The 18,732-nt window shown below is 34.5% G+C and overlaps 1 protein-coding gene across 1 annotated transcript; it reads right to left on the bottom strand.

Annotated features, from left to right (window-relative positions):
- Positions 1–11,709: 11,709 nt before the first annotated feature.
- On the bottom strand, positions 11,710–18,303 carry LOC128230279 (sesquipedalian-1-like). Its single transcript, XM_052942414.1, has 4 exons — positions 18,206–18,303; positions 14,480–14,699; positions 13,826–13,968; positions 11,710–13,521 (listed from the first exon to the last, which is right to left on the bottom strand). Exons 2-4 carry the CDS (start codon positions 14,652–14,654, stop codon positions 13,081–13,083), a joined length of 759 nt encoding a protein of 252 aa, XP_052798374.1. The 5' UTR covers positions 14,655–14,699; positions 18,206–18,303; the 3' UTR covers positions 11,710–13,080.
- Between the last annotated feature and the right edge of the window lie 429 nt (positions 18,304–18,732).

Here is an 18,732-nt window from a genome sequence, read left to right as displayed (position 1 = left end):
GTTTTATTTATTTTTATTTTAACATACAGTAAAAAACGGTTGTACCATGCAATAAATATATCAGAAAACGTTAGTTATTTAGCTCATGGGGAGAAATTTGATTCTTTTCCTATTTCTGTTCTGTGGATGGGAACATTATCGTACTGGAATAACCCTGTGCTTTAAGCGGGGTTTATGTTTAAACTATTGGCTACTGAGCTTGTTTCTGTAGTTTTTCACATACATATCATTATGGGGAGAATGGCGCACAACTGGCCAAACATATTAAATAATTGTCAATAAATATTTTGCGTTAGCATCATCTACGATAGATTCCTGTGTGGGTTATTAAGCCCCAGGTGACCAAACTAAACTTTGGAGGGAGGAGGTTCGGGACTCGATTTGCACGATAATTGCGGAAGCTAGCAATTCTTTGCCATCCTCCCTCGAAATAAAAACATTTTAAGATGACTGTATTATAAAATATATATTCAGACAATTTACGTTTAGCTTTCACCAGTCAGGCCTTAACATTATGTGATGCGAATAGACTTCTGGGCAACACGTCGATGAAACCCTTTACTCACGTTTTTTTTCGGAACAGTAAATATACAGACAGTAGCTAGTGTGTGTATGTACGCTTATACTCGCACTCGAGCCGTGTCCATTCGGCAAGTGCTCCGACAAGATTGTTAGTTATTTTAAGGTTTTTGAAGCATAGTGCACAGACAGAATTTAACCCTGGTTTGAGCTACCCTGGTCCTTAAACGTGCACCAGTGTATAGCACTGTCACATGGGACCCTCATTCAACGTCGCTCCCGGTAAACGATTGACATTATTTTAGTCGAACCTGCGATCCTCGATTGACAGTCAAGTGTGTAACCATTAGACCACGAATCCGCCGAGGTACAGTTGTGTCCTTACCCTTGCAATATGTACTATCTACCACGCATACGCATTGTCATATTCGCCAACGTCAAGATGACACTTCCGTTGTGACACCATCCGCAATTCCGTCACTTTACAAGTAGTTAGTGTTAGTAGATTTGGTGTTAACCTGATGATGCTGTCATTCCCACCACACTATGTTGTGAAATGTTTGTTCTTGTGCGAAAACGAGTCGCAAAGAAGGTTGAGCATCGGCTAATTATAACACTGCGCATGCGTGGTAGTAAATTTTATAACTGGTGACCTATATTACCAACACATCAGCGAGAAGGAATAGTAAGCCCGGCTATTTCTACAGGATACACGTAAATGAGTTGTTATTTACTTAAAAGTTCAATTTAGTTGAAAGCAAATTGTGAATTAATATTACCAAGTTAAGGCCATTTTCAAATAAAATGGAGAATTGAAAATTGGAGAATTTCATTCTATGTTAACCACGCCATTTACCTTTGCGGTTGAGCAGAATGAGTTATTAATACATTTTGCTTTTAATGTCTCCAAATCACTTAAAGATAACTGAAAAGAAAATCCAACTACTTAGATAAGAGCTATCTCTTTTTTTTTAAAGAAAACATTCTCCATCATCATGTTTACCTCGGCTTTGAACAAACATCGGGTCTGACATAGAAGGGACACGTTTGCAACGTAACACGCAAAGCAAATACAATTCGTAATGTGCTCAGTAGACACCTACTCAGTGTAATTAATAGGTTTGTGCACTTGTACCATACCGAATAATTACTTTGAAAACAAACATTATTTAACGTTTTGAAAAGAACCGGTTCATATATCGATATTTCCATCACAATTAAATACACATTCTGAATAAATTTCGGCTAAATTTAAGCAGAAACTATGCAAATATCGTAAGACGAGAGTCGACATTAAATGGTAACAATTTATATTCTGACACCGTCGAAGCAAAGAGCATAGTTTCGCATTCTAGCGATTATTTTCAAAAAGAAATGTTTTCCTGTCATTTTAGATGATACATCAAGAATAAATGGTAATGAAGAAATTTTTCAAACATTACATAATATTTTGTCAAAACGCAAACGTAAATTATAGAAACACAAAAACTACGAAAATGAGCTTATATTTAAGTAAAAAAACTTATCGACTTTCGCGAGTGAAACTAGTCAGTCGAATCTAAGAATAATCTGGAGTTAGATAAGATTTATTTTCTGTGTTAAGTAAAAACAACAACATTACAACAGCCATTCTAGTCCTGGACAAGCAACAAGTCTACTAAATTAATTTAACTTCTTTAAATGAATATTTTAAATGTTACCACATATACAAATGTTTGAATCGCTGTATTTACAATCAAAAGGGTAGATAAAACCCAAATATTGCTGGTCAGATGTACTTAAAGTACCGTAAAGGCATAATATACGGGACAAGGTATCAGTATAAAAATGCCGTATCGTTTTGTTGGTATCAGTATTGGTATCGAAAAATGCCGTATCGTTTTGTTGGTATCAGTATCGGTTTCGAAAAATGCCGTATCGTTTTGTTGGTATCAGTATCGGTATTGAATAATTCCGTATCGTTTTGTTGGTATCAGTATCGGTATCGAAAAATGCCGTATCGTTTTGTTGGTATCAGTATCGGTATCGAAAAATGCCGTATCGTTTTGTTGGCATCAGTATCGGTATCGGATCGGTTCGTCCTTTAATAATGATCAAGTCGAGTAAAAAACATTCACATTGTCAAAGTCACGATCACGGTGACCTTCAACCAAAACAGCTTGTTCGATTGATGACTAGCTTGTGTGTGAGCGGTCCTCAAACTTAGTAGGGAGGTCCTGACCATATGGCAGATCAAGGTCAAGGTCACCATCTTTTACATAAAATAATTAAAAAAGATACACACAATGATTACTAACTAAACCATTTTGCTTGAAAGTGCAAGAAATTGATGATTGTTGTATCATTCAAAGAAAAAAAACATATTGTTTTCCACATCAATTGACTTTTAAGCAGTTATCTACATTGCCAATATTTCTAAACTTTATATTGTCTATTTAACTAGTTCAATTTTGTCAGGAGGACGCATACATGTTTTACTGGGAACTATAACTGATCAAAAACCCTGTTACAACATTCAATCACAATACCTCATAAACTTTGAGGGGATGTAGGTTCTTTAAATGCACCCACATAAATTTAACCGTAAGTTCTTAATTTGATGCCATTAGGGGTTCTTACATGTTAGACAAAAACTTATTTTTAGTTTCCGATGGAACAATTTGATATTCTCTATTCTCGACTGCTGAAGACGAAGATATCAACAACCCAATGGCTTGAGCCACATAGTCTTACACGTGTACACAGTGCTAAAAAGTCGTCTCTTTTTTCTTGAATCAATATGGCAATAATTCAGTAGTAAATCTGTAAGAAAACCTTTTAATATATCCTACTCCGACATGGCATCATAACGAACATAACATTTTTGAAGAGATACTCTCATTTTTAGAGTAGCTCATGGGATACCCAAAGTGTTTGTAAACAGTCCTTATGTTTGGTTACCATTAGCAAGCTGTCATCGATAAAACCTGCGCAAATATAACCTTCAACTATTCCATAGTCTGGGACCCTCTTTTCACCCATACAGATTATTGAAATAGTTTGCCGAAAATAGTTTTGATGCTCAGCGAGTAATGAGCATGTCGTATATCAGATGCAGAATTTGTGAATGTTTTTTTTTTTAATTGAGAGCTGTTTCAAAGTTGTTCATTTTGAAAGGATGATATGGAACATGCGCATTTCTCTTTCTACCAATGTAGTATAATTCTATACTCGTTTTTCTTTGGCCGTAAGATATTATGGAATAAAAATGTATCATCATTCCTTGCCTTGAAGGCATGCCATATATGAATTTAACAAGGCAGTGTACACTTAAAATGTTTTCCCAATCTCAGTTAAAATATTTCAATCAACCCGCTACAAACGGTGCACTCATTGGAGAATATACATCTTTCTTACCCCACCCCCCGGGCCTTTAGCTGAAAAACTAGGTCTGCCTCTGAAGAATCCACCCACGGAGACAAACCACTGACAACTCATCTCCAAATAACTCGTTTGTGTATGGTAGAGATTTTACCCAAGCTTGAAAATTCATTGTCACCTCTGGCTTCAGTAGATATCGGTGTACCAAGTGTGTGTGCGTGTTTGAGTGCCCAGGAATCACTAAGGCATTATTGCGCCCACCAATTAACGGCCCGTTGTCACAGCCAGCATGTTTTGCCTCTGTTCCATCTTTGCTACTTTATCAATGACTGTAGTTTCTTGTTCCTTGTCTATAGCTATTGGGGACACAATGTCCCAGGTTTACTGTAACAGTATTTTTACAGTTAGGAGTAACCTATTCCTTTACCATATGATTGTAATGGTGCTCCTCCATTCCATCCATGAGCAGAACACATCTCATTGAATATCGTAAACATTCTTAGTCTAGCATGTTCTAACTGTCTTAGATTATACGATGTTTACAGCAGGACAAAAATATACTGTCATATCTGTTAAGTCGTTAATGTGCAATGCTTAACTATGAAGTGGTATGTGTTATATGGGAAACGAAAAAGACTATTTAGGGGATTTGGGTACAATGCATAACGTAAATCATTCTGAATACCGTAAATAATTCGTGATACATTGGCTATATATGTGAAATAATTGTGCACTTTCTGTAACAAGCACCAAACTTGGCACAGTTGTTCTTCAAGTCATTCTCTTTCATTTACGAACGTGCGGCCCTGCCTCATAGTAAGAGTTTTATTTGAGATTACGAGTTTCGAGTTTGGAGTTACGTAACGGGTAAGTGTCAGTTAGGGTTAGGGTTAGAAACATCAATTTTATGTTGTCATAATTAGATATATGTTATAAAAGAATCCAAATTCAGAAAACATAAAATAGTAAGATCAGGTATAGTTTTGATCTTATGGGATCCAAATCAGATTTAATCAAATACGTTTTTCTGTATACATTGTGCTATATGGGATCCGGTTTTGACCGTTCTTAACTCGTCAACCATATTTCTAAAAAGAAATGTTTTAGGGGATCCAGTTTTGAATCCCATATAGTAATGCACCAAAACTGGATCCCTTATATGCAAATACACGCGGTGCTTATATATCAAATAAGTAGTTTTACGACATTAACTGACTTTCTCTCCTCATTTAAATAATAATATGACCTCCACCCGATTAAGTATACTACTTATTGAACACAGATACGCATGCTTTGGTGGAAATGTTGGTTTTAAGGTAGCATACCCCTAATGCAAACCTCTTCACTTCTTCTTTGTTTTCATTAGCTAACATTCTTTACAGAAGCCAATATTGTATTTTCATTAAAAAGTAATTAAATACATTTCGACACATAAATATTAGCTTCTGTGAAGATTTTATAATTTGCAGGCACGGCTGAAATAGGTGGATGGTAATTACAAACTTTATTTATTTTAAAATGAGACAGTAAAACATTTTTTTTTTGGCATAATGTTCCCAAAAGATTAAAGATAATTATCTATAAAGAACAGGTCATGAGTATTTCTAGAACTTGTTGATTTTGCTTTTAAACATCGTTCCAATATTACGCGGTCAAAACAGTATGTTAAAATTGAATTACCATATGGCTATTTCAGTAAAGTATGATTTTATTTGTTGGTGATACTGTATTATTTCTGAAAGCAAATATATTTCTTGTTACTCTGATACCAAATTATAACCAAAATGTTGAAAAATAAATGAAATACAGGACTTTTCTTGTCTCTCGGGTGATGTCATTTTTATCGACAATTCTGAAATGGGGGTAGGGTAATTCAAATTTAAATAAACTTATTATTTGACGGTAAATTTCCTTTAAATTTTGTTTTTGAATCCAGGAAATGATACACATCAAGAAATTATCAAACTGATCATAGTTTGAAAAGGTGCCCATTAGGAATGTGCTACCTTAATGTATAATAATCATTTGCTTGCATGTACATATATTTTTTTGTTATGCAATACATTGTGATTATATTAAGTACCTTTAATGCCGGTTAAGGGTCACGGTAACTAATACAACTTGATTCCATTTACAGCGTTCTTAATGATGAACATCTCAATACTTCTACCGCTGTGCTTTGTGTTCTTGGCTGTGAACTGCGTTTATGGTGACGAAGAGAAGTTCGTTACAAGACAGGAATTCGACAAGACGATAACAACACTGCTAAAACGAATCGACCACCAACAGACTGTCATTAACGCTCTCGGAAAAAAGCTCGAAAAACAAAGTGGTACTTAGCTTTCTTCATTCGTGCTTAATGATTTTATTTCATAATTTAATAACCCACAAACATAGTATATGTAATTGCATTCTTAAACAGCTCATAATTAATGGTTTCACTTGGAAGCATTCATAGTTCAAACAATGGGCCGATTGTTCAGAATTGTGTTGATTTAACAATGTTGTTAACTGCATCAGTATGAACTTATAAACGTTGAACACCTTTCAATGTGTTCATTTATTTTAATACACAAGAACAACTGAAACTATTGTCTCATATCTGATTTGAAATACCGCAGATTACAAAGGTATTCTTAAAACTTCTAGAGTGTTGAAGCTTTGAAATTAACAACGATGCTGTTAACAACGTTGTTAGCTTTAACGACGTTCTGAACCGACGGCCCATTGTCAATGTTGAAATGTTGAAAAATCAGCGATCAGACGATTGTACAAGGCAATAGTATATAACTTAATATAAGCACATTTTTTTTAAAAAAAAACATGAATTAAATGTCATATATTGTGGTCAGTTTTGTAGGAAATAAAAAGAAACGCTATTAAACTATATTCTAAGAAACACGTGTACCTAGTCAAACAGCAGAAACCTTACCTTTCTGCTCTAAACGAGATTTGACCAAAAAAAGGGTTCAAAATTGCTTCTCCAGACTTCAAATGTAATTTAAAGTTTATTGATTAAAAGTTAATTGGTTTTGGATGCTATGGACGATTTTATGCAAACCTTATTTATTAAACCAATATAAAATTCAACCATCTCGGCACCTGCCATATATTTTCTATATAGTCAACGTAGATGTTATAATCATTTGTATTTACGTTCTTCCAGACATCGGAACCAAGACCAAACGACACGCCCAGACGCCCCTTATTGCTTTCAGTGCAACTCTGCAAAGTCACCAGGAACATTTAGGTATTCATCAGAAGGTCCTGTTCGACACCGTCATCACAAACGAAGGGAATGGGTATAACCCGCATTATGGCGCATTCGTAGCTCCCGTCAGCGGCACGTATGTTTTCAGCGCTACCCTTCTTTCTCACGCGGGAGTCAGCGGAAACTTTGAGCTTATGAAGAACGGCACGGTAGTCTACAGAATGTACATGGGCGGCCACGGGGGCGGCGACTATGACACTGCCGGAGGCTCGATCATACTCAAACTTTCGCAAAGGGATGACGTGGCTATACAGGCCATGGATTCCGTTTCCAATGGACAATCCGTACATGGTGACCTTCATTCAATATTCTCGGGATTTCTCTTAGCGGAGGCAGGAGAGGAGCTTGTCGTTGGATAATAAATAGATGTGCAAACGCATGATAGTGTTGTTGGTAACTAGGGTTTTATTGAAAACCGGCCAATAAGGGGTGAGCTTAACTTGTGTTTCTCGCTTAATAACTTGAGTAAGGATTGACTTTATTCAATGTAATATAATTGGTAGCAAGCGCATGTAAAGACGTACATTTTGACGGTATTTTAAGTCGGTGCCTATTACTAAAAATAGAATAAGAGCTGTTGTAGGACGTCGCGCTCGACTATATGCCGCTTTGTGTTAGAAATGAATACAATAATGATGTAATATTTGCCTGCCGATAGCAATAAAAAGACAAATTTTAAAAAAGTTAAATTTAGCTTTAACTTTTTTCTTCTATTTTTAGTAACAGTGACCTTCACCTTGGTTCTAGGGGCCCCAAATCCAACCCAATTGAAGTCCTCCATAAACTCTTCCTACATTTCAAGTTTGGTCACAATATATTTACCCTAACTAAAGTAATTAAGTACCAAACGGTCATATATTTTTAATAACAGTGACCTTGACCCTAAAGGTTCTAAATGCGGTCCCATCTAAGGTCTCCAATAACTCTTTCTATATACCAAGTTTGGTCGCAATATGTCAAACCTTACTAAAGTTATTCAGTTCCAACCATTTTTCTTTTTTAGTAAGAGTGACCTTGGCCTTGACTCAAAAGGCCCAAAACGAAAACGCATGCAAGGTCTGCATAAACTCTTCTAATGTATCAGTAAGGTCAAAATACGTCAACCCTAACTCAAGTTATTCAGATTCCACCGGGTTTTTTTTCTATTTTTAGTAACAGTGACCTTGTCCTTGGCACTAGGGGTCCCAAACTCAATTACATGACAGGTTCGCTTAATCTCTTCCTATATACAAAATGTGGTCAAGATAAGTCAACCCTAACTCAAGTCATTCAGTTTCACAGGTTAGACGCCGCCCGCTCCCCTAAAAAACGATGTACGTTATTCTAATAACTAGGTTTCACTATGTGAAAACCTGGTTACTAATAAAATTGTCCCTTGAGTTGCAATGTTATCATATTTTTGAATGAACAAGAGCAGTCACAGACAGCTATATCCCCCGCCTCATGGGGACATTTTTTGTAACGAAAGCCAATCAATGGAAAGGGAACATAAGAAATGCATAAAATTAAGAAAGGGCAATAACTCTTTCAAAAAAGGTCGAATTGCAAAAGCCTGACAATATGCACTGTGTCTCTTTGTAGTCATAAACATAAGAGGAGTTGCGAAGAAACCAATTTTAAATGTAAAATAAGCAAAGGGCAATAACTCTTTCAAAAATGGTCAAATCAGGAAAGCCCGACAATATGTGCTGCTTCACTTTATGCTCATCAATCTGTGAAAGTTTGGTAGAAATCGCATGAAAAACGTAAGAGGAGTTGCGAAGAAACCAATTTTAAATGTAAAATAAGCAAAGGGCAATAACTCTTTCAAAAATGGTCAAATCAGGAAAGCCAGACAATATGCGCTGCTTCACTTTATGCTCATCAATCTGTGAAAGTTTGGTAGAAATCGCATGAAAAACGTAAGAGGAGTTGCGAAGAAACCAATTTTAAATGTAAAATAAGCAAAGGGCAATAACTCTTTCAAAAATGGTCGAATTGCAAAAGCCAGACAATATGCGCTGCTTCACTTTATGATCATCAATCTGTAAAAGTTTGGTATAAATTGCATGAAAAACGTAAGAGGAGTTGCGAAGAAACCAATTTTAAATGTAAAATAAGCAAAGGGCAATAACTCTTTCAAAAATGGTCAAATCAGGAAAGCCAGACAATATGCGCTGCTTCACTTTATGATAATCAATCGGTAAAAGTTTGGTATAAATGGCATGAAAAACGTAAGAAGAGTATCGAATAAACCAATTTTAAATGTAAAATAAGCAAAGGGCAATTTCTCTTTCAAAAATGGTCAAATCAGGAAAGCCCGACAATATGCGCTGCTTAACTTTATGCTCATCAATCTGTGAAAGTTTGGTAGAAATCGCATGAAAAATGTAAGAGGAGTTGCGAATAAACCAATTTTAAATGTAAAATAAGCAAAGGGCAATAACTCTTTCAAAAATGGTCAAATCAGGAAAGCCAGACAATATGCGCTGCTTAACTTTATGCTCATCAATCTGTGAAAGTTTGGTAGAAATCGCATGAAAACGTAAGAGGAGTTGCGAAAAAAACAATTTTAAATGTAAAATAAGCAAAGGGCAATAACTCTTTCAAAAATGGTCAAATCAGGAAAGCCAGACAATATGCGCTGCTTAACTTTATGCTCATCAATCTGTGAAAGTTTGGTAGAAATCGCATGAAAAACATAAGAGGAGTTATGAAGAAACCAATATTAAATGTAAAATAAACAAAAGGCTATAACTCTTTTAAAAATGGTCGAATCGCAAAAGCCCGACAATATGCGCTGCTTCACTTTATGATCATCAATCTGTGAAAGTTTGGTAGAAATCGCATGAAAAACGTAAGAGGAGTTGCAAAAAAAACAATTTTAAATGTAAAATAAGCAAAGGGCAATAACTCTTTCAAAAATGGTCAAATCAGGAAAGCCAGACAATATGCGCTGCTTCACTTTATGCTCATCAATCTGTGAAAGTTTGGTAGAAAAAGCATGAAAAACATAAGAAGAGTTCGAAGAAACCAATTTAAAATGTAAAATAAACAAAGGGCTATAACTCTTTCAAAAATGGTCGAATCGCAAAAGCCAGACATTATGCGCTGCTTCACTTTATGATAATCAATCTGTGAAAGTTTGATAGAAATCGCATGAGAAATGTAAGAGGAGATGCAAAGAAATGAATGGGACGGACGGACGCACACACACACATACACGCACACACACACGGACACACACACGGAATCGCGCCTACCATTACTATATCCCCTCGCCTTTTCAAGGCGGGGGATAATAACAATTTAAAAAAACTACAATGAGCAAAAATCATTTGATCTATATGTGAGGTATCCGAGTGAGCTTGAAAGGTGCCATATAAAATAGAAGATGCTAGGTGATATACTAAAGCGATAAATACTTACATAATGAAATTGATGAGATCCAGGAGATATTTTTATGTATTCACAACAGAAATTTCCAATAGGTAGGAACGGTAACTTAATGAGGTCAAAATTTGAACCAAGTTTTATAATAATCCATCAATGCATAACTAATTTACAGCGCAGACACGCATGCATACTCTGACCTTTACATGTCTCGTTTGACCTTGACTATTGAGGTATGTACCAGGGCCAAGGTCACTGCACATCGTCTCAATGAGGACAACATTTGTACTAAGTTTTATGGTAATCCATAAATGCATAAGTAAATTATAGCGCGAAAACAGCCTGTGTACTCTGACCTTTAGTGAACTTGACCATGACCCAAATGCAATCCCATGAAAAATTTTCATAAACCCTTCTTTAATATACCATGTTTGGTCACCATATGTCAAACCTAACTAAAATTATTCAATACCATTGGTGAGTTTGACGCTGCCTAAATTAAAATACATGGGAGAAATGCAGTAAAGGCCTGGGTCACTGTTATTACAAAAAACATTTCAAGTAAGAACATGGGAGTTAAAATTACCCGTGCACTTGTAGCAAGAAACAAGCTTATAAAAAGGTGTTAACATAGTGTATTGCGTTTGGTATTGATAGGTTTTATTTCGCTATTAAAAAAGCGATTTTATGCTAAGAATTATGTACATATTGATGAAATAGAGTATGTAGCAGCCCCGTGTGAATGTGTACTTTTGGGTATCATTTGAAAATGGTGGTGTCAAGGTTGAAGATGATCAAGAGTGGCAATTTTTTACAAGATTTGCCTGTCAAAATTAAGTGATTTTTTGTGTCATTGGCCATAACTCTGAGTAAAACTGGTCGACATGACTTTTTATCGAACTTTGCCAAGATATTCTGCCAGTAAACATAAAAAATAAATATTGTCCATGTCTGGTGACGGTTCATTGTGCATAACCATGAAGTTACTGGTGTGGCATGGATGGTTATCGATATTGGTCGAGATAAACTGGCTATAGACTGATGGATGGATGAAACATCCACTATATCCTCTCTTAAAACTTGCAGCATTAAATTTACACACACTGTCATAATACATGTACGAACACTGTCTTATTACATTATTAAGGCTACAAATACATGTATGCATAATGTCAGTACAAACAACACACACAATTAGTTTTTATTCAGAATAACAAGTAACATTTAAATCAAAGAACACATTTCTGATTTCCATACATGATCTGAGCCATAAAACTATTGATCTTTCAATATCTGATAAATGGCATATAAGAACAATAAAATTTAATAAAATACAAAACGTACCCTTATAGAAGTTTGACACATGTTAATACATAAGAGAAATAAACAGAAAATATGTTACCTGGCAAAATACACTTATTGTAACAGAAACAGTGTCCATTTATGACAATTCTTGATTTTTTTTATTATACCAAATTATATCCATATGTGGTCCAATACACCAATACAAATAATTTACAGCTAGTCTTTAGTTAAAAAAAGGTTTGAATGATCCCAATGTGTCTATTACATGTATAAACTTATATACAGCTATTACAATAAAAATTAATAAAGATTTTAACAAATGAGTATTGTTTATTATTATAGGCGAAAACTTATCAAGTCAATTTACATGTGACGATCTTCAGTCATGTAAACATATTTTATTCAACATATATATCAAACATTAGATTGCACATTATTTGTTTTACTACAGAAAAAGTATTATGTACTGAAATGGACAACAAAAAAAGCAGAGCTTATTATGTTCCTCTCCAAATATTTTTACTTACACTAATAAGGGGAAGAATGCTCACTTTAGAAGATTACATATGTATGAATACATTTAATATATCATTTAAAGCTGCACTCTCACAGATAAACTGTTTACACAACTTTTTTATTTTTAGTCTTGGAAAGAGCATATTTTGGCGTAAATATCGGCAAACCAATGATAAAAAATTGCTGACAAAAGATCAGATCGCAGACTTTCATTTTTCCATTCGAAAATTAATGTTTTATGGCTTAACTAACGGTTTAAGAAAAATGCATAAAATATCAATTTTTGAACTTAAATATAAAATTTTCATTCCATTTTTCATCAGCATTCTTATATAACTGGTTTCCATGCATTTTCTCAAAAAACGGCTCCTTCCAAGACAAATTATAAAAAAAGTTGTCAAAACGTTCTATCTGGAAGAGTGCAGCTTTAAGTGTAAACAATGTTTGATTCAAAGTATTTAAAACCATGACATATATATGGAAAATAGATAAAAGACCTTCTATCAAATTGAAACTTAATATCATATTGAGAGCTTTACTACGGATTACTTGACAGTCACTGAACCACCTGAGCCAATAATATAATATTAGACTTATGAAATTTTCTGGCCAAAAATATAACTCAGGATAGAGGAATGTGATATTGAAACAATAATATGAACTATTTTTTCATCAAATACAAGTTTTCTACAAATAAATCACATGATTTGACAACACTCGGCACAATGATGAACACATTAAGTACAGTTTTTGTTTGAAGGCCATTTTAGCTTGGAATGTGGGTTTGCCTCAAGCCATAACTTGCTTATCTCACTAATTTGTTCACTTAAATCAGCATGCATTTCAAGGAATGTCCTAGCTTTCTTCTCCACTGTTGAAACCCTTGAACTATCGGTATAATCGGGTGAGTTCTCCGACTGACTTGAGACACTGCCACGATCAAATGAGTAATCAGCGTTAAATGGGTTATGTCGGTGATGAGTAGCAACGTGATTTGAGGAACTAGAACTGGCAGACATGGATGAGTCCTTAATGAAACCCGATTCCACTAAATTTTTTCTCTCCTTCACAGCACCTTTTAGAAGTGCCAAGTTTGAATTGGTTTCCAAGTCTTTTAGTGTTTTCTGAAGCTCTGTCACACAGATTTTCAAATAGTCATAACTAGCCCCTGACAGCGCCTGCCAAAAAAGGAGTAAAATCAAATGTAAACAAGTCAAAGTTTCTTCAAGATATGTTTTGTTTACATATAGTCTTGGTTCTTTATGTCAAAAAGGCAATAAATTATGTGACAGGCTTGTAGTGTGAGGTTACAGAACAAGAAAAGAGGCCACTCCAATGTGTCTTTGACTCTTTTTTAAGACAAGCTTATTTTTTATCGTAAAGAAACCTACTATTTATTATGCATAACTGTTTTGAGCAGAGATTTTTACAGTTCATATATCAATGCTGATGCTTATGATGATACCTAGCTGCATAACTCACCTTCATCCAGCCCTCCATGTCCTCCTGGCTGTCTGCTGCCAGGACATACGTCCTCGAGCTGGTTCCGGGAAAGTGGAGCATGAACATGAACCCATCCTCCAGGTCTGATAGCTCCACGGTACAACCCTCCAGTACTAGCACACCTGGTAGGAATTCAAGAAAATGACAAACCTATATTTAAAGTTTAGTCAGTTTGTGCTGTTAAATCCATATTACTATAAATATACACTTCTATACAAAAAAATTCTGTCCTCACATTCTGTAAAGAATGGGACAAATACAATGTGTTCTGGATATTTGCATTGTGCATGTCATATCACTCAACACTACTATTTATTTATGAATTTCTTATAAGGTTATAAAGAGCTTAAAGATTACAGTCTAATATGTGAAGTTTGTATGTATTTATAATCTCATTAAAAGTTTTAATAAAAAACCAAGAAAAATTTCACAGTCTTAATAATTTAATTCTATGGTGCACATACTGATCTCTTTACTACCAAAAAAGGACAGAGTGCAGCACCCTTCCATAAGTCTTAAGCTTTAACCCTAATGTACATACCATAGTATAAATTTACCAGTAATAATCATGCTAATTTTATCTAAGAGTTGGTGAATGTGTGTGCTTATACACAAACCATACTTGTAGCTTACCTAAGGGATCCTTATCCGCTCTTTTCTCATAGTAAAACAGCAGATTACCCTTCAGTATGAACCATCGTCTCTGGAATGCCTTATGTAAAACCCCCTTCTTGAGGAGGAAACCTTCTCGGTCAGGTGGAACACCTGATCCTGCATACTTGGCCAGGCTTTTTTCATTTATTTTCATTTTGCATGAGCCTCAAGCATACTCTTGACGCTCTTGCTCTTAAATCTGAAAGAATTGCAATCAGGTTGGATCAAACTTTCAATATAAACCATGTTCATGGGTGAACACATGCAAATCCAACATGTAAGTACTTTATACAACCTGGAAAGTAAGAATACATTGTACATTTATATTATTATCTTAACTACACAGTGCTAAGAAAATTTATCAGGGGAGACGTAAATGTACCATTCAAAGGCTATAACTCAAAGCCAGGTTACCTTCACCATAACATTCACTTAAATACTTGTTTAGAAAAGTATGTGTTTAAAGAGTTATCTGCTGGTCATGACCAGCCTCCTTCCCAAGTTTGAGGACCTTAGGCCCAAGCATACTCCAATCATCAATCAGACTAGGTTTGTTCTACCGACCGATGGGCTGACGGACAGACGGACAGACATATGCAGAGCAATTTACCCCCGCATAATAATAATTTCTTTTTGCCAAATCACTGTGCTATGAAAGTTTCTAATAGTTGTGGTTGGTCAATCCTGAAAAACAGCCAGGGGTCTATTTGAGTATGATGAATTCATTCCCAGGGAAAAGGGGCTTTTACTCCTTTTGAAATTGTTTCCAAAGTCATTTATATTCATTTCAATTTCCTACTGTTTTTGTTGCAAATGCCTAGCAAAAAAACAATAACAATCTAAACAAATCAACAAAAGTCTGAAGTTCAGAGATCTTAATCTTGAGTTCAAGATTGTCTCTCATACATGACTACTTTAGGCGCTTGACTCAAGTGGATTTCTTCCTTAAACTATATATCATATTAACAAGCACAACAATGACAACTTCAAAGCTGCACTCTCACAGATTTACCATTTTTACAACTTTTTTATTTTTTGTCTTGGAAAAAGCAAATTTTTGCGTAAATATCTGCAAACCAATGATAAAAGATTGCTGAACAAAGATCAGATCGCAAATTTGTATAATTCTGTTCGAAAATCAATGTTTTATGGCTTAAACGGTTAGTAATGGTAAAAGAAAAATGTATAAAACATTAATTTTGACCTTAAATATAAAGATCTACGATCTGTCAGCAGTCTTATATCACTGTTTTCCATGGATTTTCGCAAAAGTTGTCTCGTTCCAAGACAAAAAATAAAAAAGTTGTCAAAACGTTCAATCTGTGAGAGTGCAGCTTTAAGAATTTCCAAATAAAACAGTCAAAAATTATTGAGTACCTAAAAGAACTGTAATTAAGCACATATTTTATGTAAGAAATTAATGTCAATTATCCACAGAACAGAGCAAAGTTTCCAAACTTGATCAAAAGTCTATTTATCACTGGCCACTAAGTACAAATATTTCCCAACTCTAAATTGTGTATTATTTTTTTTTTAAAATACCAACAAATGTTCATGTTTGGAGTGAAATATTTTCAGTATGTATTTCCTTTCAGAACATTTGTTTGCTTGTCACTGGATAATCTATGTTGTGTTGGAAAAAAGCTATTAGCTAGTGGTATCATGTTTATTAAAACCAACTTTAAAGAAAGATTATTTTATTTTATCTAATCTTATCTAATCTTATCTTAGTGGGTAGTCGCTTTTGACCCCCTACTTATATTATCTTATCAAAAGTTTGTGTGTTTGAAACATTTTATTAATTCAACAATTGGTGTGATTTTTTCTTCATTTCAAATATTTAAATATTAAATTAAACAAATTTAATGCAATTAAACTGAAAGGTCCATCCCCCACTGGAAAGTTGGTCAGTTCATGTCTCGTCTGGGTAACAAACCCTATATTCAAAACTTTACACCCCATCTTGACCTGTTCATACATCCTGCTGACTCAAACAAATCGCTGCTCAAATATTTTTTCACATTTTTTCACAATGGAATGATTGGAGAGATTATTCAAAGAATTACTAAGAAGGACAGAAAAAATGTTTCTCCTGGCCCTAATAACCAAAATATATAGTGCAAAAATGTCTACTACACAACCCAACCCATTAGGACTAAGGAGCACCAATTATTCATAGTATTCCCCTTTCTTCTATCATTGGCATAAAACAACTAGTTTCAATGTGACTGGGAACTGCAGTTCCTCATTACACATGCCCCTTAAGTATTTAAATACATTTTAAGTCATGATGTTGGAGTCAAGCAATTATGCAGCCAATGGGCAAGGGCAGACCTTTAGACAACTACCCCACTTGAAGAAAGATGGCGTATCATTGGAATACTGGGGTAGGTCAATAAATAATTGGTCCCAAGATTAACGTTTATTAAGATATCATTTATTAAAATTCAGCAAGGCAAAAAACAATAAACATGCAAGTTGCAGAGCATTTTTACTGACTATAAGGGACTATAATGTAAAAATACTTAAAAAAGTTATTGTGTTAACTTAATTTCCTGTGTATAATTCAAACTTCAGATGTTACTCTGCAAAAACACTAGCTTCAGATGTTACTCTGCAAATACTTAAGCTTCAGATGTTACTCTGCAAAAACTCAAACTTCAGATGTTACTCTGCAATGACCTACAAAATGAAGCTTGAGCAAGTATTCATAACAGACCTACAACAAATACTGAACTTGTTTAAATCACAACTCCATATCTGTATGGGTATCATGGTCAAAGAAACACCAATAATGACTTTAACACAATAGGGGCTCACATTAAAATTTAGTTATTTTTTTAAGTTTAGTTAAATGTAATAGTTAGATAATATGAGGTCAATACTTAATCATTTAGATTATTTTTCAGGACATCTAACTGCCTTAGACTAACCTCACTTGCTGTTACATTATCACCATAAAATATGACCAAGGGAGATTGTCTTTGGTGACTGACAGTAGGTAGACCTTTAAACACCGGCAAAAGTTGAAATTCTTAATATATATTCAGACTCAGAATAAATGTTTGCAAATATTTGATAGCTAAATACTAAATCACTTTTGACGTTTGATTTAGAGCTGCAACAATTCACTTAAAGCTCGATTCGATTCCAATATCAAATATTAATTATCAATTTAATTAAAAGATAGTTTCTGGTATAAATGTGTGGTGTTTTCTGTACATATCAAATTTGATGGACTTTTTTTAAGTTTGAACACATCGATGGAGATGCCAATTTAACTATCAACGCCCCGTACCAAAAGTCTACATGTTTAAAATGCGGGTACAACAGGTCATTTTGTACATGCATGTTTAATATCGAATCGAATTTTTGGGTTTCTCTATTCAATCTAATCGGCGAGTTTAAAAACGTTTTTTCAATGCATCGCAGCAAATCATTGCACCTCTACAAAGTTATCCTTCCACAAGATTGTCAGATATGGTCAGTAAAAAAAATGGAAATAAAATTCCTATCATTATCCAGATAAGAAGATATCTACTCAACCTGTTAAACAGATTATAAACAGGAAATTTAAATAAAATTTACCTGTGTCTGTAAAACTTAAAATAGGAGAGGTAATAATTTTAGCTCTTAGTTATCTCCTCGTCCTCAAGTATTTAATATTGATTGTCTACATTTAATTCATGAAATGCTTTAACTTACCTACACAAACTATGTTTTAAGGATCATTTAACATCGTTTAATTATTTTTCCTAAGTTTGACAGCTCTAAAATTTCGGTAGAGCTCGTTTCAACTTTTACGCGAAAGAAAATTTAAGGGAAACGTATTTTGAAGCAGTCAACAGTTTTGGGAACGAATCAGCATGGAAAACGGCATAGAGGCTGCCACCATTCTTAAAGACATGACACTTTTAAGATATATGCATTTATTTTAAATATTTTTCAACAAATGAGGGTTTTGTCCCATCTGCCTACCCATAAAACCCGGAATAACTCTAAAACTCAGTTTTCTTGATATGGGAAAACCACATTTAGTATAGATATTGCACTTTAACGTCAAAAATGTTATAAATTTTATCCTGTCAACCTTGTTCAAAATTAAATATCGTTTTTGAACTATATTTGTTATCCCAGACGTGTTAAATTTTACTTGTATATGAATTATACGTGACTATATACTCACTGGGTGTCGAATGGTCGGATAACTTGGAATATGCTCTTCCCAGAGT

Source organism: Mya arenaria, chromosome 4 (assembly GCF_026914265.1).
Source record: "Mya arenaria isolate MELC-2E11 chromosome 4, ASM2691426v1".
NCBI classification, from domain to species: Eukaryota; Metazoa; Mollusca; class Bivalvia; order Myida; family Myidae; genus Mya; species Mya arenaria.
Note: the sequence above shows the minus strand (reverse complement) of the source record. Positions and strands in the feature narration are given on the sequence as shown.

Bases quoted from the DNA above. Each gene is read 5' to 3' on its own strand.
- LOC128230279 (XM_052942414.1), bottom strand. From the start codon at position 14,654: ATGAAAATAAATGAAAAAAGCCTGGCCAAGTATGCAGGATCAGGTGTT. The intron at 13,969-14,479 runs GTAAGCTACAAG...AATTCCTACCAG, and splicing joins AGCGGATAAGGATCCCTTAG to GTGTGCTAGTACTGGAGGGT. The intron at 13,522-13,825 runs GTGAGTTATGCA...CTTTTTTGGCAG, and splicing joins ACATGGAGGGCTGGATGAAG to GCGCTGTCAGGGGCTAGTTA.